General features: G+C 40.3%; 2 protein-coding genes across 4 annotated transcripts in view; one reads left to right on the top strand and one right to left on the bottom strand.

Moving 5' to 3' along the window:
* The window catches only part of GATB (glutamyl-tRNA amidotransferase subunit B), a 56,345-nt gene that overhangs the window by 30,132 nt on the left and 2,360 nt on the right, over positions 1 to 23,853 (top strand). For both annotated transcript variants that reach the window (XM_050946484.1, XM_050946485.1), the window contains 7 exons: positions 1,917 to 2,030; positions 2,672 to 2,756; positions 4,557 to 4,601; positions 6,212 to 6,401; positions 11,716 to 11,849; positions 12,394 to 12,472; positions 21,615 to 21,749. In XM_050946484.1, coding sequence (XP_050802441.1) covers positions 1,917 to 2,030; positions 2,672 to 2,756; positions 4,557 to 4,601; positions 6,212 to 6,401; positions 11,716 to 11,849; positions 12,394 to 12,472; positions 21,615 to 21,749 — 782 coding nt within the window. The remainder of the gene's footprint in view (positions 1 to 1,916; positions 2,031 to 2,671; positions 2,757 to 4,556; positions 4,602 to 6,211; positions 6,402 to 11,715; positions 11,850 to 12,393; positions 12,473 to 21,614; positions 21,750 to 23,853) is intronic.
* Positions 13,861 to 23,853, bottom strand: part of FHIP1A (FHF complex subunit HOOK interacting protein 1A) — a 147,683-nt gene continuing 137,690 nt past the window's right edge. The window contains exon 14 of one of the 2 annotated variants that reach the window (XR_007773447.1): positions 13,861 to 13,930. The gene's annotated coding sequence lies outside the window, so the exon portion shown is untranslated. Of the gene's footprint in view, positions 13,931 to 20,177; positions 20,803 to 23,853 lie in introns of those variants that run through there. The other variant, XR_007773448.1, reaches the window with a different exon arrangement.

Genomic DNA, 23,853 nt, shown 5'->3' with positions numbered 1-23,853 from the left:
ATTTACACCAGTGTTAGAGGAAACTCGAGCATTCAGTGGAGGTCACTCATTTTGCATACCTTCTGAATGCCAAATCAGCACATTATTCTGCGATTTATACAGACTTTATGATATACAGTAACTTAGCATCATCTTTCATTGCTTAATTTCCCCCTGAGACTTCCATTAGCGTGTCATCAATGTATCCCACACTATATTTAAAGAAAGACCTGCCTTGCTGGCAATATTTTCCCCCCCTCCCCCCCAATCTTATTAGTTTTTAAACTAAATCATTTTATTCAAGTATGCTTACTGAGGTATTTTTTACTATGTTTTTATTTTTAAACCAGTGTTGTTTGTGTTTAGGTGAGAGTTTGCGCCCTCACATTTTATCTTCTTTCTATTTCCGTGTGCTGGGAAAAACTTGGTGAATTCGTCATCCATCACTTTGCAGCAAACTGCTTGAAAGCATGACTTCACTGCAAGATAATCAAATAGGAGATGAAGCTGGGCTGTGAGGGAGACAGCCTTTTTAAAAATACACAGGTTCCAATTCTCTTTTCAGTGATGCCTGGTTAATCCCATTCTCTTCTGACTAACAACAGTGAGAGAGTAGAGTCAAACCTAGATTTTCAATAGAAGCAAAGTGAAGACAGAAGAATACTATTAACATATATTTCCTTTGGTACAAGTGTTCTCTTCTCCTCACCCCTAAGTATGATCCAGTGTGAAAAGTCTCCTTTAAAATGAACATTGGGGTCCCTTTTATACCTCCCTTCTTCATTTGCCTGTTCAGGAAGTCTCCATCAATACAGAGAAGATTAACAAGATGACATCCATTCAGCTTTTACAGAATGGGCAAGGTCCACTTTTGCAAATTTACATTGGCTGTCCTGAATGGGCTCTAAGGCTTTACATCTCTCTACAGATTTAACCTTGGGCTATTGATATTGCCTTCACTAGTGCTGTTGTGTAAATATCAAATATTTGCTTCATTTTACAGAGTATTAATTTTAAGTTCAGATAAGGACGAATACTAGAGAATAGGTTTCCTCTGATGATATAGCAAGAGTCTTATGAGCTTATAGTGTGAGAGATGTATGCCTGTTTTTCCTTTCTTTATGTCTAATTTGACTATCTCAACAAATTCTCTGCGTAGATGGATGTTTTGGAGGAACCTGGTAAAACCAGCAAGATGGTCAGACAGGACCTCCTGGGGCTTCTGGTCCACCCCTTGCCTTAGTGTAGGTTTGCCCTCTGTGTAACTTTCTGTTTGCCTGTATATGTTATGCTTTTGTCAGTCAGGAAGGATTTAAAATCTTCTTTGTTGAGGAAGAAGATTACAGTTCCTTGAGGGAGGAAAAACCAAGTTTCTGACATTTGCCCTTCAGCTTTAAATTCCCAAGGATGCTTCAATAAATCTACCCAGCATTGCTGTTAAAGTCTTGTGCTCCATGGTAGGGCAGTTTACAGCGATCAAGTAGTCATTTCACAGGGTGTTTTCTCACACTTTTGTCAGGGCGAAAAAATAAAAACCAGAATTTTGCAGCTTGCTTTTTTTTTTTTTTTTAAATTGTCTTTTAGGTGATTCATCCTAGTTCTGTCCTCCCTTTACAGGACATAACCTCTCTCCTAGAGTATGGTTTTAAGAACTATGTTTTTAAGGAGTATAGTTTTAAGCACATGCACTTACACTATACAGCTGTCTTTGAGAAGAATCATGTCATCATTCCAAAAGGTAGTAGTCTCAGAAAATTCAGTGATTGAGGATGGAGATTTAAAATGGAACCATAAATAGGAGGCTGTAATAAGGTGGCTGCTCTCTTCCTGACCTCAGATCTTTTACAGAAGTCCAGTATAAACATCCTGTACATAACATGCTGCTTATTAACATATGACAAGGTCATCTACTCTAGTGATTATGTTTCGTTTTTTAGAGGGTCAACTGAGAGTGGATGCCAATGTATCTGTGCATCACCCTGGAGAAGCTTTAGGAGTAAGGACTGAGGTGAAGAATATCAATAGTGCACGATTCCTGGCAAGAGCAATAGGTAAATTTGCTCCTTTATTGAAATACTAGATACTTTTCATCTAGGTGACAGAACCAAGTCTCACAAAATGTAAGTATGTCGGCCACATTGGCTGTCAGTTTTATTGTGGAAGTGATCCTCTGTCTCCAAAGAGAGTAAAGTGGATGGTTCTGCTTTGATAGATTCTAGCAATGTACCAGGTCTGTGTCCTCAGATAAAGTTGATTGCTTTCCCAGGGCATGGTGTCTAGTGTGTGTGATGCGCAAAGGGCATGCAGCTGCAGTATGGGTATGGGCAGGAGAGGAGAAACAATGCATCTCCCAAGAAAAAATACAGGGAGATTGGATGGAGAGCCTCCACGCAACCCCTGATGTGATGATGGGAAAACTGCTTTGGCTGTACAGTTTAGCTGAAGTCGGGAGTGTCTGGAACTGGCTGCAGTGTGTGTATGTGGGGGGGACCTCTCCGGAACCAAATGCATACACAACAGTGCCAGAGAGAGGTCAGTTTTGCCAGTAGTTCCGTCCCTAATAGATTGCTTTTGGTTTCAGTAAGGTTAAAATAACCTTTTTTCATTTACTGCATGGCAGTGAAGAACGCAGTAATGGAAGGTATGAAAATGCAGTGGGTGCAGTGTAATTCAGCTGAATTTTTTTTATCAGACTATGAAATACAGAGGCAAATCAAGGAACTTGAAAATGGAGGAACTGTTATTAATGAAACCAGAGCCTTTGATTACAAACTTGGGTGAGTTCATATTTTAGAGAGGTATTTGAAATAGCATCTTTGGAGTTCTAATGCTTCCTAGCGAGATTGTCACTGATGTTAAAACATCCTCTCTCCCTTCCTGTTTGTTTGAATTACCATTCAGGAGTTTGGTCCCATCACAGACATTAATTATATTACAGTAATGCCTAAAGGCCTCAACTGGTGTCCGTTGTGCTAGGCACAATCCCTTCTCTGAAAACCTTTCAATTTAGATAGACAAGACAGGTTAAGCATGGGAGGGGGAACTGGCACAAAGAAGTGAAGTCACACAGCAGTTCAGAGGCAAAGCTGGGACTAGAACCCAGGTCTCCTGAGTGCCAGGCCCGTATCATATACACTAGACCGTTCCATCTCTCCCCAGGGACATGTATTGCTCTTTTGCATGTAGTAAGCTACTGAAATTATTTAACAATTGCAGGATCCAGGTAAACTTATTTTAAGTCAGACAAAACTTCCACTGGAGTGCAGTGGGACTTTAGCCTGTGAAAGGCTGTAAGGTTGGGCCCTATATGTTTCTGGTGCTATAGCATCAGGACCACCTGATGTATCTTCTTTACTCTCCCCTTTTTGTGGTGTGATAAATGATGGGGCGGGGGTAGCCCCCTTTTTATGGACACCCAGCCAGCCAGTAGCTTTAAAATCCCTCTTGGTAGCTGTTCTCTAATTGCTCTACCTGTAAAGGGTTAAAAATCTCACTGTTATGCATAGGTAAAAGGAAATGAGTGGGCACCTGGCCAAAATAGCCAATGGGAAGGCTAGAACTTTTTAAAATTGAAAAAAAACTCCCCTTTTGTCTGTCTTCTGTTCTCCTGGGGAGAGGTGGACAGGGCAGCAGCCATGCTGTAAGAAGCTTGGGCCAGGTATGAAAAATTGTCAGTATCATACCTAGAAAACCACTCATTTAAAACCTCAGATATGTAAGTAGATCAGGAAATGTCTAGGAAGACACAATTAGGTTTATCCCTTTTATTTCGTTATGGCTTGTGGATTCTTCTGTGCTAACCCCAGGTGCTTTTGTTTTGCTGTAACCTCTAAGCTGGACCTCAAGAAAGCTATTCTTGGTGCTTGGTCCTTATAGTAGCTCTTTTAAAATCTAGCAATAGCCTGAGTTCTCCGATGTAGTTTCTTTCTTTTTATTAATAAAATTTACTTTTTTTAAGAACATAATTGGATTTTTGTGTGTCTTAAGAAGTTTGTGCACGTGTTGTTTAATTAGCTGGTGGCAACAGCTGATTTCCCTTCCCCTCCCCTCCCCCTTTCAGTTCTTCCCCGGAGGGAGGGTGAAAGAGCTTGAGTGTACCCCACAGGAAGAAATTCCCAAGTGTGCCTTCCTGGGCTCTCAAAGGGGTTCTGTCTTGGGTGGTGGCAGCATCTACCAATCTAAGATCAGAGAAAAGCTGTAACCTTGGGAGTTTAATACAAGCCTGGAATGGCCAGTATTAATTTTTAGAATCCTTGTGGGCCCCACCTTCTGCACTCGGAGTGCCAGAGTGGGGAATCAGCCCTGATGTGGTTTTGTGTTGTTTGTCATGTAGCACTAAAGTTAAATATTTGTAATATTGGGAAAAAACGATAAACTCTGCATTGGGGCATGTAGGAGGTAGAATCAGACTCCATACTAAGACACACATTTGCCTTGAACAGGCTTAATGAAGCTTTCTTGATCTCCATGGTGTGAAGTTATTTGCTGCACAACTAGTTATGCAGAAGTGCCAACATGACTGGAGAAAAAGTAAAACCCATCATATGTACTATTTTACCTGTGTTGTCTTATTTTAGGTGTACCGTACCAATGAGAGATAAAGAAGGAAAACAGGATTACCGGTAATGAAGATCATTTTATTTCTAAAGTTTACTTTTATTCAAGAACTAAAAGCCCAGTTCACCTCTTGAATGCACTCAACCTCTGTTGATTTCAGTGGGAGTTGAGAACACTGGATACCTCTCAAAATCAGGTCCTTTTCACAGCAGTTAAGAATTTGGGCTCCATCCTATCTATCCCTGCTGAAATCAGTGGGGACATTACTACATATTTGAGTTGGATTGTTGTTGGGCTCAGTTCATATGCTACAGGGTAATTGTGTAGTGGCATAATAATCATTAGTGTATTTTTAGGCATATTTTGAGCTCAGTGAAGTCACTTCTCCTTTTTTAGCATTTACTGAGGAAAATTGCAAATGTTCAGATTATAGGGCCTCTTATACCATGATGGCTTATCTCTTCTCCCGTGAAAGACAATGGATGTTTTACTATTGACTTGAGTGAGAGAGCAGAGTTAGACCAAGGCAGAGCATTTTTAAAAATTCTGCCCTAGATTTACAAGTTTACAGATGAGTATTTGTGGAAATACAGCAGTAACCATTATTTGGACAGAATGGATTTTCAGTTTTTGACAGCTAGTGTGCTTGGGCGGCTGGGGGCTAATATGATAGCCTGGTTAGCCCTTGTTTCTGTGTGCATGGGTGTTAGCTAAAAAAAAAAAAAAAAAGTCTGTGTTTCACGAATAATTCTCTAGTATGTTAGCGTCAGGCCAGATCCTTATTTAACATGGCTAATATGTATAACAGCTATAAGAAAATATTCAGGCAAATGTGGGTAGGAAGAGAGTCAAAGCTATTTCAGTTAAAGATGGACAAAACTTATATCAAGTTTTTTAAATTTAATTGTTTGTGTATTTTGTGTGTTTCTACTAAATGCCAAATCTAAATCCAACACATTAAACATGATTTCTTTAAGTGCAATAGGCTCAAAGGGTGTGTCTCAAAGGTTTGCAAAGACAAAAACAATTTTTTTATATATATTTTGAGATTTATCAGTCCATCTTTGTTCATGTCAGGATAAGGTTCTGCTTGAATTACAATGCTTTTCTGATGGCCTGAATTAGCGTTCTCTTTGAGATCCTTTGTTCTTTGATGTTGTCACTCAGTTTTATTTACTATGACATCCTGCTAAGCATGGTAATTTTGCTTTTAACACAGCATGCGGTTTCATCAGTACTCCTCAGGTTAATATGAGAGAGGTTGCAAACTGCACAGAGAACTCCTAGCAACTGGCTGTCAATATGCTTCTCTCCACACTGCCTTGCTGGTCAGAATCACAATTCGTGCTCACCAACAAGAGTGATGGGCTGCATCCACACTTAAAATTTTGGGTGTCAGTTTTTTTAAATTACCCTTTTTCTATTGCTGGTTGCTTGGCAAACAGTGACAGATCATCAGAGAGAAAATAGTGGCTGTGGACTTTTTTTTTTTTTTCCCATTTGACAATAATATACTGAGCTGTGTAGATTCAGTATCTTGTTCAGTTAATTCCAGTAATACCATTTCCAGAGGACCATTAACTTTCGTACACAAATTTTACAGCCTGTTGTTGAGATGCTGAGGATTGTCTTGCTTAAAAATAACCCCAAATTTGTGTCTCTTCTTTCTCCCCAGGTTCATGCCAGAGCCAAACCTCCCTCCATTGATTCTGTATGATACTAAATCGTTGCCCGCTAATACGAACCATCAGCAAGTGGTGAATATTGATTGGATTCGGGAGAGGCTTCCTGATCTCCCCAGTGTGAGGAGAGTGAAGCTTGTTGAACAGTATGGGATTCTGCCTGAACACAGTTTCACCTTATTGGTAGGTCTATTGATCGAGTGTTAAAATAAACCAAGAAACTTCAAAGTTTCAGTGCTTAGACAAAACGCGCTGTAAAATGTCATATTAACCAGCTGTCAGCTGCCATGGATTTTTAAATTTGGAAATGTGTCTAACAGCTCTCTTAAATTGTACCTCTGTGCCAAATCCTTCAACTAGGCTCAGAAATAACATGTGCAGTTTGTTTCTATGAGAAGCGATTCCTGAACAAATAGGGAGCTACCAAATTGCTAGTGAATGATGATCTCATATCTCTCAAAGTCGACTCATTAACAGTGCTGACTGCTGCAAGTGTGCAACTTTTTGCTGACAAACTAAGTCTTGTCCACAAGTGCATGATCTTCACAGCAGGTATTGTTTTATCTTTGTTTCTGGAACAGGGCCAAGCACATTGTGCATGCTTAACAAAATAATAAATTACCATTGTTTTTGTAAAATATGTGTAACATCGAACTTGGTGAAAACTTAGCCCAAAAAATACAGTTGTTGGGGTGAGGGGATTGTGGATGCAAATGAATAGATTGTGTAAAATCTAGAAACCTCTGGAATCCATCTAAAGACTATCCAGTCTCTCTTGAAAACAAATTGCAACATCCCTGTTCTCTTTCAATCCTTTTTGAATTGATCCAGCAGTGATGACTTTGTGTGTCAGTATTTAAATCAAATTTTACAGAAATCTCTTGAGAAGAAAGTGGCTAGGAAGGTTCTAGCCTTACTGGTGTTTCATCTTACCAGTAAGTCATAGGTTTTCCTTATTTTGGTGGCAAATCAGTCATAAATCATGTAGAAGTCCTATTGCTGTGAAGGTAGCAGTTCAGAGATGTTGATTTAATGATGTTAAATTGCTCTGCAGCCAGTGTTTCTCTCCACACATGTATAAGTAACTTCACCTCAGGAGAAATGATCATTTATGGAAATAAATACGTTTTGATCAGGGACAGTAAATGGACCCTCCTCCATTTCACCTCAGTAACCCTTTTTTAGCTAATCCTTTCCCCTCTTTGCTATTACGTAGTCTCATCAGTGATGGTGCAAGAGCCTTCTCCTCTGCAGCCCTAGCCATATGTAACTGCTAGCTGTTTGTCTCATTGACTCTCCTTCACTTTGCAGATCTCACTTGAAAACATTTTTTTCCTTCCTTTTGCCTCTTAATTTCTCTCCTCTTGCAATTTGTTCTTTATAACTGTTAATTCTGAAGATGATTTTGGATTGCTGCTTGTGAGAAAGATGTACAAATACAGCTGCATTGAAAGTTGTTTTTCTTCAATAAATGAAGGGTGGGGTGGTCTCGTCTGCATTCTGAGTCTCTCCTTTTAGTGTAGATTAGGATGTACAAATTCACTTATTTGACTCACTGAGAGAATAGTTAACCTTAATTCACCTGAAAATTGTTTCCTTGCCTAACTCAGAACTACTGTAGATGGCTGATAGGGCCAGATGCACAAATCTAAGAGACAGTCTTTAAAGTTAGAGTGCCCAAGAGTATTCATTAAATAAATGGCAATGGTAGATGAATGCCTTCAAAATGCAGAATCTGTACTTTACCCCAACTTGTTAGTGTGAACATTATGCACAAAAAATTGCATTAAAATGTCAGACTTCAACATGAACATTAGTCTCTTAGCTCACCATTGCATGAAGGTATTGCAGTAATTAGTTGTGTGTGCTCCAGTATGGAAGACTGTAGCTCCTGCAGGACCTAAGTACAACAGGATGAACTGAAATGGAAGGACATCTTTCACTTTGAATTTCCTTATTGCACCTGACATGCTGAGTTTTTGGCCACGTGTGGTGTTTAACATTTTGGCTTTCTTCCTGGTGGGTTTTTGTTTGTTTGTTTGTTTTTTGTTTTGGGTTTTGTTTGTTTTGCTGATTTATTAAATCCAAAGTCCCATGTCAATGTACTGCTATAAAAAATAATAAAAAAGCATATTGCTATCCGAAGATCGGAGTCACTGAGGTATAGAAGTTAGAGATAGAAAAGACTTATATGATCATTCATTCTCTTCCTCTACCAGCTCTCTCTAGTACTTATGCTCACTCTAATATAGGTTACTAACATGTCTAAAGTACCCTATCGTTCTAAAATACAGGTGCATTTCTGCTTATTTTAAGCTTAACTATCTAGAGTTTTTCAGACCTGATTGATATCATGAAAGACTTGGAAAACTATTCTGTTTGTTACATAATTGTCTGTCTCTCTTTGCCACACAGTCTGTACCTTCACCTGTTGCCCTTTCCCATATGCTCCTCAGTTTATTTCCTCAGAGTTGGGTGCTGTGGAAATTCTGATGGTACAAACATAGGCACCAACTTCTGCTCTTTCCTGTGGGTGCTTGACACCCCGCCCTGCCCCTGCCCCTCTTCCCATCCCTTCCCCAAAGTCTTCACCCCAACTTCACCCCCTCCCTGCCAATATTCCAACTCCTTCCCCAAATCCCAGCCCCCTCTTCCCCGCTTCCTGCCCTGAGCACACTGCATTCCTGTGCCTCCCCTCCCGCCTCCCAGAGCATGGTAATGCTGCCAAACAGTTGTTGTTTGGCGGCGGCCAGGCAGGAAACACTGGGAGGTAGGCGGAGGAGCGGGGATGTGGCGTGCTCAGGGGCGGAGGAGGAGGTGGGGCGAGGGGTGCTGATGGGTGCAGAGAACCCACTAATTTTTCCCTGTGGGTGCTTCAGCCTCAGAGCACCCACGGAGTTGGCGTCTGGGTACCAATAGAGAAAGAACAAAGCAGAAAATGAGATATAGACAGAATTACTTTTCAATAGAATGGTTTCCGTTTCCGTTTTTTTCCTTCAGTTTTCTGGGAAGCATCAGCTGGTCTTTAAAGGCACCAGTTCACATTGCAGACCCAATGTCTGCAAAGAGTGCTTCCATGATACCTTGCAAAACATAGCATTTTAAAGCTAAACTTATCAAAAAAGCATTTGAAACCACACCATCTATTTTTGACAGCTCAGGACTATTAAAGCATCAATTTAAATCATGTGTAAGAAAATTTTTTGCATCTAGCTGACATTTTTCATGCCACATTTCATTCTAATGAGATTCTAATGAGCAAGTGACAATGTATTGGTACACTATATAATGAAAGTGCCAAGTGACCCTCCATACCGAACACAATGCTACAATTCCGAAATTCTGTTTCCCGTTCTGTTGTTCAGGATTAAGTGGGATAGTCAGTTAACATTCTGATAAATCAGAACATAGCAGTTTTTCTGTGATGGTTTTAAGATGGTAAATTATTCCTAGGGACAGTTTTGGTTTTGTAGTTTGTATTTTTGCATTAACAAGGTGTGGTGTGTTAAGTGCTGTCAGTATATGAGCAGTTAAATGGCTTCTGTGAGATAGGTAAAGATCCAAAATATCCTTTGGTTTGTGTCATCCAGTAACTGGCAGTAAGGAGATATTTGCTTTGAAGTGTACATGTTTGTTACGGATGCCTTCTCTGCCAGTATTCTCCATTATTTGAGTTACATCTTGTTTTTTTGCCTGATACTTGTGCAGCATTTTATATTAGTTGTATATAAAAACATATGCTTCAGTAGTGTTAAAAATTTGTTTAATCTTCTCTTGTACCTGGAAACTTTTATCTCAATATATGCTAATCTCTTTAAGATGATAGAAATGCAGAAGTATTTATTAAATGCAGTTAAGAAAACTGGAAGTTGTGGTGAAAATTAGCTGTTTTATACTGAATAGCAACGAATGAGAGTTAGGATTTTGGAGAAAGTTATTCTCAGTGTTTGTATGCAATGTATAAGAGCTCCATAGCAAAACTGTCTGCATGAGATGTTCCACAGGCTGACAAACATCTTCTCAGATAAATATTCCTAATATGAGTCACAGGATGATTTTGGCACTCCAGTGTCAGTGAATTTGGCTCTAGGAAAGTTGGTCAGAATGCACAACTGGTCCAAACTAACTTCCAACAGTAGGGTAGGAAAGACTGTTGAAAATCAGAGGCAGATAAAGTCTTTTCTGTCATATAACATGTTGCAGGAACAATAAGGAAAATATTCCATCCCTGTCACACTGACACAATTTGGTTCAAGTTTTAATTTAATAAAAGTACGTGCTTTGTCTCACTCATCATAGACTGGTACTGGTAAAGATGATACTAGGTAGATTTTCAAAGAAAAGCACAATGAAGTGGTTGCAAATACGTACATTTCCATGTGAAAATCAAGTAAGTGTGGGTCTAGCAGTTTGGTTGAATGTATCCAGACCTGCTCCACCCCATGTTAAAAATGTGGCTGTAAAGGCCCACAGTATTTGCTAAGAAGGGGCATTAATATCTGCTCACTTTTTCCTGACTGAACTTCCAAGGTAGTAATGTCTGTTTAGTTATTTTGTCATTTTAAGACTTAATATTCTACACTTGTATTTGGAATAATGAGTCCTGAGGGCAATTAGGAAAATTACAGTATTTATTAAGGGGTCAATTAAATTAATAATTTTACTTCTAACTTGTATACAAAGTCCAGTAGGACAACTGAATTTGGGTTCTTCCCTTGAAAAGTAAGAATACCCCACTTACAATATCCACAGTCTCTTGGAGGCCTTCTGAGTTATATGCTACAGTTACTGAGCCATCATTCTCCAAGTGACACCCATCACAGCATCTATCAGATCCCGCCGTATCTGTTTTACTAAAAACTATCTCAGATTTCTTGTACACTTTAAAATTGAATCTGTGTCCCCAGTGCAATACATTTCCAATACTGAGGGCCTTCATCAGAGTTGACTTGAAAAAACTAGAACAATAAAAACTCTGCTTTTTCTAGTCTGACCTATCCAAATCACCCAAGGTTAGAAACGGTTCCATCTTATTCCAGCAACCAGAAATGTGTCTGCAAGATCAAGCATGAAATATATCTAGGTGGCTTCAGAAAACCATTCCATGGTAAACATAGCATGTTCTTTGACAGCTCATTTCACCAGAGGGTAGGCAGGCTAGAACAGAACAAGGGAACTCTCCACACCTGCCTTGGGTGAAGCAGCTTCTCCCTGTACACTAATTTCAGGGAAGGATTAATGAAAGATAGAAACTACGTAATAGGTACAATCTTATCAACCTGGCAGATGGGCTGACAGCTATGCTTATGTATTCTTTTCATAGAGCATCTCCTAATATAGATTGCACTATTGTCTTACTGGAGTTACTAGAGGTTGCCAAAATCTTGCAGTGAGTGCACAGATCAGGTTTACCTGCAAATGAGAGAGGACCAGGACCTAAAATACTCATTTTTGTACCTTTCTGTCATTAACCCATTTAATTCTTTTTTCTAAACAGAATGAAGATGGATTAATGGAGTTCTTTGAAAATGTAGTGAGACAGACGCAGATGAATCCAAAGAAAGTGATTGGCTGGATTCTAAATAATATGCTTGGTTATTTAAAACAACACAACCTTACAGTCCAGGAAAGGTGAAGCTTTCCGATTATATTGAGTTGATCAAACAGAACCATCTGTCTTCCCATGGCCAGACAAATAATTGAGAATAGTATCCCCTAACACCAGCACTGACTCCTCGTTTAGTGCAATGGAAACTCCATGGTGGGTGGACAACAGAGGTCCAAATAGCCACCACTTCTTTTGGGAGCCTAGACCTGTATGGTGTCTTGGTGAACCAAGTCTATTCCATACCCTCCAGAGACTAGAAATCTTTAATCACTATTGACTGTAATCTGTGGGGTTTCCATTTTTATCGTATTAAAATGGCAAAACCTACTCAGCTGACCAAAAATAAATTACATTTTGAAAAGTTGTACTGACACAGTGTACCGCTAGGCAACAAGGTAACTAGTTTGCTTTCAATAATAACATTTAATGTTGGTTTAAATGATTGTATGTCACTTATATAAATGACCAGGGACCATGTAGAGATGTTAAGATTATGTTATGTGTAGTGGTTTTTTGTTTGTTTGTTTTTAGAGCTCTTACCTCACCTTTATTTTTTTTTTAATTTAGTCCAGTCAGTTCTCTCTTCCTGGCTGACCTTCTAAACCTTCTAGAGAGAGGAACAATTTCTTCTTCAGCAGCCAAACGAGTGAGTTTGTTTTGGACTTACCTTTGAAACTGCCACTACTTACTTCATTTTAACAGTAAATCTCCATCTGGAATCCATATGACTTCCATGGTGTCGGTAAATTCATTTTATATTTAAATAATGAAATATGCCAAACTGCTACTGGAGGTGGGATGTATGTGTATAAAAATTCAGGGTTAAATAGTAGAGAGAGGCCTGAAACAAATCCCTAACAAAGCCAAACATGCCTGAATTTTGGGCAATTTGGATTTGACGCCACTGACCAGTAACCTCTATAATCAAATCTCAAATTCTGAACACTCCTGCACTTTGGGAAGGTTAGAATTGACATCCATGTTTTGGTGGCTTGATCCAGTCTCTGGTGAGTAGATTATCTGATGCTTGGGAAACTTGCTGCTTCATGGTTTTTCATAATTTTAATAGGAGCTGCAGCTGTAAGAGGTCACACATCCCACTGAATGGCAAAGGGCAAAACATAGCTGGGTTTATAAGATAAATTTGTGTCAAGTGTCTTGCGAGACTGAAGGAAGAAGACTTGCCCTTTTGATAATCCAATGACACTCTTTGCTGCATCTTAGTCAGGCACTCAAGACAGAACCAACTATTTCCCCCCTCTTTTTTCAAATAGCTGGCTTGTTTAGGCCAGTCTCCCAAAACAAAGATGGGAGCTAAGAAACTGTGCTAACAATACATTTGACATCAGGGAATATGTTAATGAATATTATTATAAATAATCCTAATAATTAATTGGTATTGAGGTAGTGCTTATGGATGCCAATCAAGGATGAAAGCCCACTGTGCTAGGCATTGAACAAACATAAAACAAAGAGACAGTCCTCGCCCCAAGAGGCTTACAACTTAAGTAGAAGACAAAACACATGGGGAGCACAAGGTAACAATGAGACAATGCCATTTAGCATGATAGGCAGTGGTCACAGCACACCCAGCTGCCTAACTGTTATCAAGACTTTTTTACGCTTCATGGTGGAAGTGAGTTCAAAGGAGAGATTTTAGGACACTAGTGAAGTGACTCTGCACTTGTTTACGGTGAGTCTTTCTCATGCGTGCTGGGCAGTGAGGGAGAAAGGATAAAGGTGCTTATTTGAAAAATTTAACAAATGGCTCCTGAATGCTGAAACTCTTGGCAGAGCCGAGGAAGGTGTTCATGTCACATTTGACAACAGTGAGCATTTTTGCAGGGTTACTGGTAATCTTCAAAAAAAAAAAAAAAAAGAAAAAAAAATTGCTGATCTTTCTGGAGAAGCTACTGGATATTTTTTTAGAAATACACTCCAAAATTCTAACATGGTGAGTACACTTTTGAATAATTTTATAAAATTTATTTTTTCACCATTTTATATTTATTAAAAAAAATTAAGATCTTTCATTCCCCTTCAAGATCTTCACTTGAGGTTTTCTGATCCCCTGTAAATTGTTTCTTCCAACTCCAGCTAAATCCTGTAGTGATGAAAAAAAATATCTGTGTATATATATTTGATCATACTGTAAAAAAATAAACTGTAAAACTGGTGTGGGGCATTGTGACTTTTGAGTGCAGAGCACCTATCATGTTTTGGGCCCTATGATAATATAATTAATAACTATTTGTCTCTTTAAACCTTGCAAGTTTATAGGTGTAGAATATTAAACAAACCCCACTGGATAAATACACTAGCTAGTTTTTTTGATTTTAAAATAGTCAACAGTGAAATTAAGACATTTAACTCACATAATGAGGTTCCAGGGTTAATGTTCTTAGATCAACAAGGGCAGGTGTTTGCATATTCCTTCCACCTAGTCTTTCATTCTAGCTATAGATTTGGAATGAAATTAGTGTCTATTCACTTTTGCATGTCTGTCTTTGCATCAAAAAATTGTTATAAAGAGGACAAGAGTTCTAAGTCTGGGTGCTTAAAGTTAAATTAAACTGGCCTGGTTTTTGGTGGAGCTGAGAAGTCTCAGCTTGTAGTTAAGCCATTCAGAATTGTGGTTGCTCATGGTGGTTGGAAGTGGTCTTAAAACAATAAAAGCTTGTAACGGGCAGAAAACACTGAGAATACTTAGTGCATGTGGATATACAGAAATTCTGTGTATGTGATTTTTGAGAGCATGCATCAGCCTGTTGCCTAAAACTTTGAAGATGACCTTCAGAATTTATTTTTAGCTGTTTCCTTGTTGTGGTGTTTAAGTCAGAAAGTTAATGTTGTTTTAACGGAGCTTTTTCATTTTAATTTATTTATACAGAGGCAGTTTTGACAGGATATAAAATGAGGAATTTCAGAGAGATTGCATCTCCTGCTTAATTACCAGCTCCTTGTAGTATATGTATTGCACTCTGTGTCTGAATTCAGACACAGAGTAATAACTCTGTTTGCCCATCACTGAGTGATGCTATCAAACTTTGCCATATTTAGAAAAGTGTTTGGTTGCCTAGATGTCAGAAGAATAACAAATGTTTATAACAGTTCTCTGCAGTAGGCAGAGATATTGGATGCCCTGAAGGCAAAAAGGCTATATATATATACAGACAACAGCAGATGCAGTACAGCATTTGAGGTGGGTGGGAGGAGTTAACTGCAGGAGTGAAGACAGAGCCAACAAGAAAAGATGGAAGAGTTTGATGGGATGAGCAAATAGTCATAGATATGCATATGCTTGTACTGCAGGAAGTGCCAACAGTTTAAATTTTTAAGAGGTCTGTGCTCATTCTCAGTTGTACAAGGCAATAAAATCCACATAGATAAAAACTGTGAACATTGATTAAATGTGGAAGGTTACACGGTGGATATTGCATGTCAAAGAAGGGACACTGCTGTGTTTATGTAATTATAGCACACAAACCAAACTTATCTTCAAAAATAGTGTGCACGCTAATCCAGGGCTACCATTGCAGGCACATGGATTGACAACATTTGTTGTTTGCACAATAGTTTAGCTCATCTGCACGGCAATACTTTGACAGAACCTTTTGGCACTTCTACCATACAGCAGATACCAGGGAGGTGAGCACAGTGTATGAACCTAAGTTGAACAGGACCCTTTTACAATCATGATTGTAACAATGTAGTCTGGGGAATCTGGAGCACCTGATCCAAAGTGCACAGCACTTGTTAGAAGCGGAGGCTTTTGGATAATTTGCAAACACAAAGACATTGCATTCTGGGAGGAGGCATGGATACAGGACGGGCCAGAATGGTATAGCAGTATTTGTACCCATACATGGAACAAGTGGTTGCAGACTGGTTTCAATGAAAACCTTTTCCCAGGTGTCACAACCAGCTTGCACATTCAAGTTGTAAAGTGCTTAAAATGACCCTTTTGTGGATGCAAGACTTGCAAGCTGTTACTAAATCATTCTGACCAGTCGTTTGGTGCTAGGCCTACATTGCTAGAGCAGGCAGAACCTGGCAATAGTCTGAATCAAACCTTGGCTAGAGTCTATAGTTGCTGCTATTGGGATTTCAGTAATGAAGGAGAGACTGAGAATTTCATTTTGGCATTGGAGACTTTATAATTAGGCCTCATTGTTCATGTTTAGCCAGTTTATAGCCTGGTTTGACCACTTAGTGTGGATGAATTAAAATTATTTTACACTGCTTTTAGACTAGACTTTTATCTAGACTAGAACATTAAAAAAAGAGTAGGATGAGGCCAGTCTTTTGGCCTGTCAAATCTGCTAGCTATTTCTATAAACTATATCATCAGCCTAATAGGAAACCATGTTTGAATAGAATTGGTCTCTCCGCTATGTATGTGTATAACAATGTAGATGGAGGGGCAGGGGGCAAAGGGGCCCTTAAACCCTTGAGGCTAATTCTCTCTGGCTGAGAAAAGCCTACAAGAGCCCAAGAAAAAGTAAATGGAGTAGAACTGCACTTGATTATGCCTGCATGAATAAAATGCTTTCTGTAACCTCTGAATACTACTGTAATATATTACACGCAGTGTCCAAGGTTCTCCTTAAAATGGACTAACCAATATAACTAATTAGCTTCTCTCTCCTCGACTTTCAGAAATAGCCCAAGGAGGATTTGTGTCCACGTACTCCATAGAGGGAGCCAGTATTGTACTCAAACAATAGAAGGATACTTTTTAAAGCTACAAAACACAAACCGACATAGCTTGTTGTGTATATTTACAAGAGTAAATCCAGTCTCTCCCTGTCCCCTTAAGATATTGTATAATGGGCAAAATCTCTCTGGGCATGATATGCTTAGCATCGGAGATGAGACGGCTGTCAGGGGAACCAGTTATTGCTCCCTGATTCTCAAACTTCCCTAGCCCTGACTTAAGTTAGCCCACTCAATGGGCTTCTCTTGGTTATTCTGCTTGGAATAGAGGGTTTTGTTGTTAGTTTTGTGTGTGTGTTTTGCTTCAGTGCCCTCCTCCTTCCCTGGGCAGTCTGGGAAAGGACAATGGTTTCAGAATTGCAGGTTTGGTACATGCCAACCTAAATCAGTTTCTGCCCTTTTCTTAGAAAGATATGGGTTCTTTGGTTAGTTTCCATCTTGAGCAAGATCTTTGGGGAGTTTTTCTCTGAGCTAGTGTGTGCAAATTGCAAGTTGCACTTCCATGAGGTGTGACATGGAATCACAATGCCTCAGGGGAGATCAGGGAGAATTACCTTCCAGAAAGCTTCCCGTCTGCTCCCTTGGGGAGGACTGAGCACCTGCTGATAGTAGGGAGGAAGTAAGTGTGGGTGTTCCTTAAGTGAGCCCTCAGCATAGTTAGTGAAGTGGGTAAGCTGAATTTTTTCCTATTCCAGGTGCCTCTGCAGTGCTGCTAAGGAATGAACTGGAAGGGGGGGCATTTTGAGTTTTAGATAGGAATGGATTAAAATATCACTTATCGTGACTGTAATTCGAGGTACGTCTACACTATGAGATTATTCCGATTTTACATAAACCGGTTTTGTAAAACAGATTGTATAAAGTTGAGTGCACGTGGCCACACTAAGCACATTAATTCGGTGGTGTGCGTCCATGTACCGAGGTTAGTATCGATGTCTGGAGCGTTGCACTGTGGGTAGCTATCCCGTAGCTATACCATAGTTCCCGCAGTCTCCCCCGCCCATTGGAATTCTGGGTTGAGATCCCAATGCATGATGGTGCAAAAATAGTGTCGCGGGTGATTCTGGGTAAATGTCGTCACTCATTCCTTCCTCCGGGAAAGCAATGGCAGACAATCATTTCGCGCCCTTTTTCCCTGGATTGCCCTGGCAGATGCCATAGCATGGCAACCATGGAGCCCGTTTTGCCTTTTTGTCACTGTCACCATATGTGTACTGGATGCTGCTGACAGAGGCGGTACTGCAGTGCTACACAGCAGCATTCATTTGCCTTTGCAAGATAGCAGAGACGGTTATCAGTTGTTCTGTACCGTCTGCCATGCCATTGTAAATTGGTGATGAGATGACTGTTCTCAGTCGTTCTGTACCGTCTGCTGCTGTCATGGGTGCTCCTGGCTGAGGTCGGCACAGAGACAAAAATGGGAATGACCGCTCGGGTCATTCCCTCCTTTATGTTGTATCTAAAAATAGTCAGTCCTGCCTAGAATATGGGGCAAGTGTGCTAGAGAACCAGTGTACTAGAGAGCACAGCCGCTCCGTGTCAGATCCCGCAGAAATGATGAGCTGCATGCCATTCTAGGGGGTGCCCCTGCAACAACCCCACCCATTGCTTCCCTGCTCCCTCAACCCTCCTGGGCTACCGTTGCAGTGTCCCCCCCTATTTGTGTGATGAAGTAATAAAGAATGCAGGAATAAGAAACACTGACTTGTTCGTGAGATAAAATGAGGGGGAGGCAGCCTCCAGCTGCTATGATAGTCCAGGCAGTACAGAATCTTTTCTTTAGACATGAAAGGAGGGGGCTGATGGAGCTCAGCTCCCAGTTGCTATGATGAAGACGGTTACCAGTCGTTCTGTACCATCTACTGGGAATGACCGGGAGTCATTCTTATTTTTACCCAGGCGCCCCCAGCCGACCTCACCTGAGGCCAGCCAGGAGCACTCATGGGCTGCTGCTGATGATGGATAGCAGTCATATTGTACTGTCTGCCACCGGGAAAGGGAGGGGAGGGGAAGGGGAGAGGGTGCTGCTGTTCAGTGCCGCAGCATCGTGTCTACCAGCAGCATGCAGTAGATATAGGGTGACATTGTAAAAAAGTCAAGAACCGATTTTTTTCCCTTTTCTTTCACGGGGTGGGGGGCGGGAGGAGAGGGCAGGGGAGGTAAATTGACAAGCTATACCCTGAACCACCCCGGACAATGTGTTTGACCCTACAGGCATTTGGAGCTCAGCCAATAATGCAAATACTGTTCGGAGAGTGCGGGGACTGTGGGATAGCTGGAGTCCTCAGTACCCCCTCCATCCCTCCATGAGCGTCCATTTGATTCTTTGGCTTTCTGTTATGCTTGTCACGCAGCACCATGCTGAGTCCCTGCTGTGGCCTCTGTCTGGAGATTTTTTTCAAATGCTTTGGCATTTCGTCTTCTGGAACGGAGCTCTGGTAGAACAGATTTGCCTCCTGATACAGCGATCAGATCCAGTATCTCCCGTACAGTCCATGCTGGAGCTCTCTTTGGATTTGGGACTGCATCGCCACCCATGCTGATCAGAGCTCCACGCTGGACAAACAGGAAATGAAATTCAGAAGTCCGCAGGGCTTTTTCTGTCTACCTGGCCAGTGCATCAGAGTTCAGATTGCTGTCCAGAGCGGTCACAATGGTGCACTGTGGGTGTCAAGGTATTATTCCCACTTTGAACTTTAGCGTCCAGAAAGTGGGGACCTGCATGTACCCTTCTAAGCTTAATTCCTAGACACTCCCTGTCCCCCCAAAATCTTCCCTGGGGGACCTAAGACCCAAACCCCTTGGGTCTTAAAGGGAAATAAACCATTCCTCCTCCTTTTCCCCCTCCCAGACTTCCCCTCCCTGGGCTACCCTGAGAGATACTGATCCAAACTCCTTGGATCCTAAAACAGAGAGGAATTAACCTTCCCCCCCACTTCCTTTCCCCCCACCAATCCCTTGGTGAGTTCATACCCAATCCCTTTGGGTCTTAAACAAGGGGAAAAATCAGTTGGGTTCTTAAAGAAAGCTTTTAATTAAAGAAATAAAAAGTAAAAATTATCTCTGTAAAATCAAGATGAAAAATGTTTACAGGGTCTTCAGCTATATATAGACTAGAGGGACTCCCTCTCCCCTAGCCTAAGTTACAGCAAACAGAGGTAAAATATCTTTCCAGCAAAGTACACATTTGCAAATAAAGAAAACAAACAAAAGACTAATCCACCTTCTAGCTAGTACTTACTATTTTGAACATGAGAGACTATTTCAGAAAGATTGGAGAAAGATCTGGTTGCACGTCTGGTTCCTCTTAGCCCCAAGAGCGAACAAAGAACAAAACAAACAGCACAAAGACTTCCCTCCACCAAGATTTGAAAGTATCTTGTCCCTCGATTGGTCCTTTGGTCAGGTGTCAGCCAGGTTCAGAGCTTGTTAACCCTTTACAGGTAAAAGAGACATTAACCCTTAACTATCTGTTTATGACAATGGGATACCGCCCGGAGGCCAATACTGTCGATTTGCGGCCACACTAACCCTAATCTGATATGGTAATACCGATTTCAGCACTACTCCTCTCATTCGGGAGGAGTACAGAAACCTGTTTAAAGAGGCCTTTATATTGATATAAAGGGCCTCGTTGTGTGGACGGGTGCAGCGTTAAATCGGTTTAACGCTGCTAAAATCGGTATAAACGCATAGTGTAGACCAGCCTCTGATTGGATATCAGTAATTTTAATAATTTGATCAGTCTTTTCTGCCCTTCTCCCTCTCACAAGGAAAACACAAGACCTGCAATGTGGCTTCAGAGACAACCTTGTTGTTCTCTCAAGCCTCTGGCAAAACAAAAACAGTAAGCTGCTATTGGGGGGAGAAGGGATTGGAGCATAGGAGGCAAATTTGAGTCACACCTGTCTTGGAGTAGGTAGCGTCAATGCAGTTTTCTTAAAGTACCTGTCACAACTGTCACATCATTTCATGCTGAAGGGCTTTCCTATTGGAGAAAAATCTATGAGGATTAAAATGTCATTCTATTTATTTTGTTTTTCATAAACCATCTTGCTGCACTGCTAATTATTAAAATGCCTTAAAATTAGGGCTCCTCACCCCAGCCTCCTCTAGATCCCATAGCAAATTTGTAGTGCTACATTTTTGGCATTAGTTTCCATCCTGGCACACTGTGACGGCCCAAACATACAATTGTATCTTCAGGGCAGGATCAAGCAGCTGTTTTAATAATGGCTTTCTCTCTCACATCCCCCATCTCTGAAATAAGAACAGAGGAAATACAGAAAATGACTGCCCAAGGAAATTGCTTTTTTATAAATGCTCTCTTCTTCCAAGTTTATTCCATGGTGATAGCCTTGCTACATAGTAGGGAAAAACATTCATATTAGCTAGTAATTATTCCAGAAGCTTAGGTTCACCCAGCTATTCCTGGAGGTGAGATATGGATGGGATAGGGCTGCCACATGGATTCTGATTTGCAATATTTTTTCTTCTGTTAAGCATCCTCACTCTCTCCCTCCTGCGGTGATGATGGTCTGTAAATGAAATGAGTTACCTGGAATCTGTCTAGGCATGATAGTTGGCTAATTGTCAATTCTCTGCAGTGGCATTCTCTGTTGACCATGCATGTTGTAATTTCTTTTAGCAACACTCATATGAATAACAAGGGATTACTACACCACCTTCTCGTACGGCAATTCTACAGTAGGGGCACAAAGATCATCACTGTTGCAAAGCTATGTGACATGCATATTGTGCTTCAGAATAAAGGGAGGGGATGTGGTGTGCTCTGGATCATTGCACTCGACTTTAAGCTGTGTTCAGATCATACATTAAACTAAGTTGCTTGATCTCATCCTGTGCTCTTGTGGGTGAGCAGGTTTTGCTCTGGAGAGGCACTAGCAAGTCAAGATTGAGATGTGTCCACAGAGCTGCATGGGAAAGTTTGTCAATCACATAAATGTTAACCCTTTGCTTTTATTCTGACTAAATTCACTCACATTACTGCAGTGGAAAGAGTGAATGCAACAGGCACTGACTCCCCTCCTCTATCTTTTTTGATGCTGCAGGTGCTTGAGGAATTGTGGAAGGCGGAGGGGAAGACCCCACTTCAAATTGTTGAAGAAAAGAAACTTGAACTGATCCAGGATCAGCAAGAGCTTGAACAGATCTGTCAGGCAGTGGTGGAAGGACATCAGGAAGAGGTGATTAGAACCGGGGTGGGAATAGAATACAGCAGCTTGGACACGTTGGTAGTCTCTGATGCTAACAGGTTAAATTGCCATCTTTCCTCTGGCTCTGCATTTGTTTGCACATCTTCAAAGAGAAATGAAGGATTTATTAGTCTGGCTTGTCCAAGAAGCTAAGTCATTCTGACTATGCATAAAAGTGATAGTGCAAGAAAACAAGCACAGTAGAAGTCGTGTCCCTTTCAACTGTATGTGTGCAGAGAGCGCTTTCCATTAACCTGGCCTGGCAATTTTGATCAGTATAATTCCCAGATTTTTTTTTTCATTGTCATCTTAGGAGATATCTAAGGTCAAAGAGGTGAAATTAATATAACTGTGTGAAAACTCAGGGTATCTAACAAGAAGTCATTATTTATTCTACATGAATAATATTAGCTTTAAAGGAGATAGCATCAATGTTGGTAAGCTAAAAAGTTGGCTTTTATTGTGTCTCTATGCAAAGTCCATGTCTCTTCTCCTAAGAAATGTATACTGACTGGCTAACCCTCATGAGCAATCTTACACTAACATTTTGATTTCAAGATTCCAGAGATTTTCAGTTAGAAAAAGTAAACTTGTAAATTATGAAAGGGGGGCAAAATGGAGGGGTAACTTTGATCACGTCCAATATCAGCTTTATAAAAAAAGTGCTTTTGTATTCTGTGGAGTGCAAAATGTAAAAGGAATTAATGGCTTATTTTAAGTATAAACATTGTCTAGCGACATTTGCAGTTGGAAAAAAAAGCTAACATCTTCTGAGAACGATGCCACCCACGCCAAAGTCTCACTGGGAGACACTAAGAGCTTTTGATAAAGAAAATGAACTTGCAGTAGATCTGCATGACCTCCCTTATATTGACTCATTTGCAGTGTCTGATAAAGATGCTTCTGTATTTTCAGACGAGTACTGAAGCATAAGAGCAGAGAGCTAGAACTGTTCAACAGCACAAAAGATGAAGGCCCATGACCAGATTCCTGTTTCAATAATAAATTCTTACGAAATAATTTTTAATTCCTCCCTCAGCTTCCAGTGTTTTAGCGAAGCCAGCTGTGATAAAGCAGCCTTATTTTCCAGCTGCTTTCAGGTGATCATTTTAGTAAAGAAGATCTTATGGTAATTTAAAGCAAGAACTAAAAGCTTATCTTACAGAACAGGTAGTTGGCTATTGCAAGAGAAAATGCCTTGCTTTTTAATAGTAGTTTATTTTTAAAAAAGGGAAACTAACACTCAAATACTGAGCAATTTATGAATGAGTGCAATACCTAAACTTAATTGAACTTTCTAATTTAAGTAATTTTAAGCAGATAAAGATAGCAACATGCCTTATCTATGCTGGGACGTTATAGATGGGCTAAAATTCTGATACAATAATAGGTGGATGTATTTGCAATTGTGCATGCAATTTGATGCAACTGGTAGTTGACGTATTAATAAGTTTAAGACCAGTGGAGACTATCTAGTCTGACAACATGCATAAGTTAGGCTATAAAATTTCACCTAATACTTTCCCACAGTGCAGAGAATTATTTTCCCCTGCTCTGTAAGTAAACATGATAGAGCTCAGTAACTCATGGTTGAACTAGAACATATCTTTTAGGAAGACCTCCTACCTGATTTTAAGACACAGTGAGGGTGAACTTCATATTTCCCTTGTTAAACGGTTAGGTTTTTTTAGGCATCATTTCCAGCTTAAACTTTTCTATTTTCAGATTGGGTATCAGCCATTGACCCATTTCTGCATGCAACCTCACTGGCCATGCAAGTGGCCAGTGCACAGTAATTGTGCAGGCCAATGTGCAGGCATTTTGAGGTCAGTCAGTGGGTCTAAAAAAGGAACCGGTCTCTCTCACTGGTAGTATTTTTATGATGAATAAACATAGTTAAACATTTAATGCTTTGTTGCAAGAGATTCCTTCAAGTTATTATATCTGATATAGAGGTTTTAAAGGGTTAGTTCTAAAGTTTCTGCTCCAGTGAAAAATGCCAGGTCAGTGTTAATGAAATACAAGTGTCTCCACTTTAGAAGGACACTGTCATAGTAGAATTTTTAAAATAATTCTGAGCTCAAATTAATACATT

Source organism: Gopherus flavomarginatus, chromosome 3, assembly GCF_025201925.1.
Source record: "Gopherus flavomarginatus isolate rGopFla2 chromosome 3, rGopFla2.mat.asm, whole genome shotgun sequence".
NCBI lineage: Eukaryota > Metazoa > Chordata > Testudines > Testudinidae > Gopherus > Gopherus flavomarginatus.
Note: the sequence above shows the minus strand (reverse complement) of the source record. Positions and strands in the feature narration are given on the sequence as shown.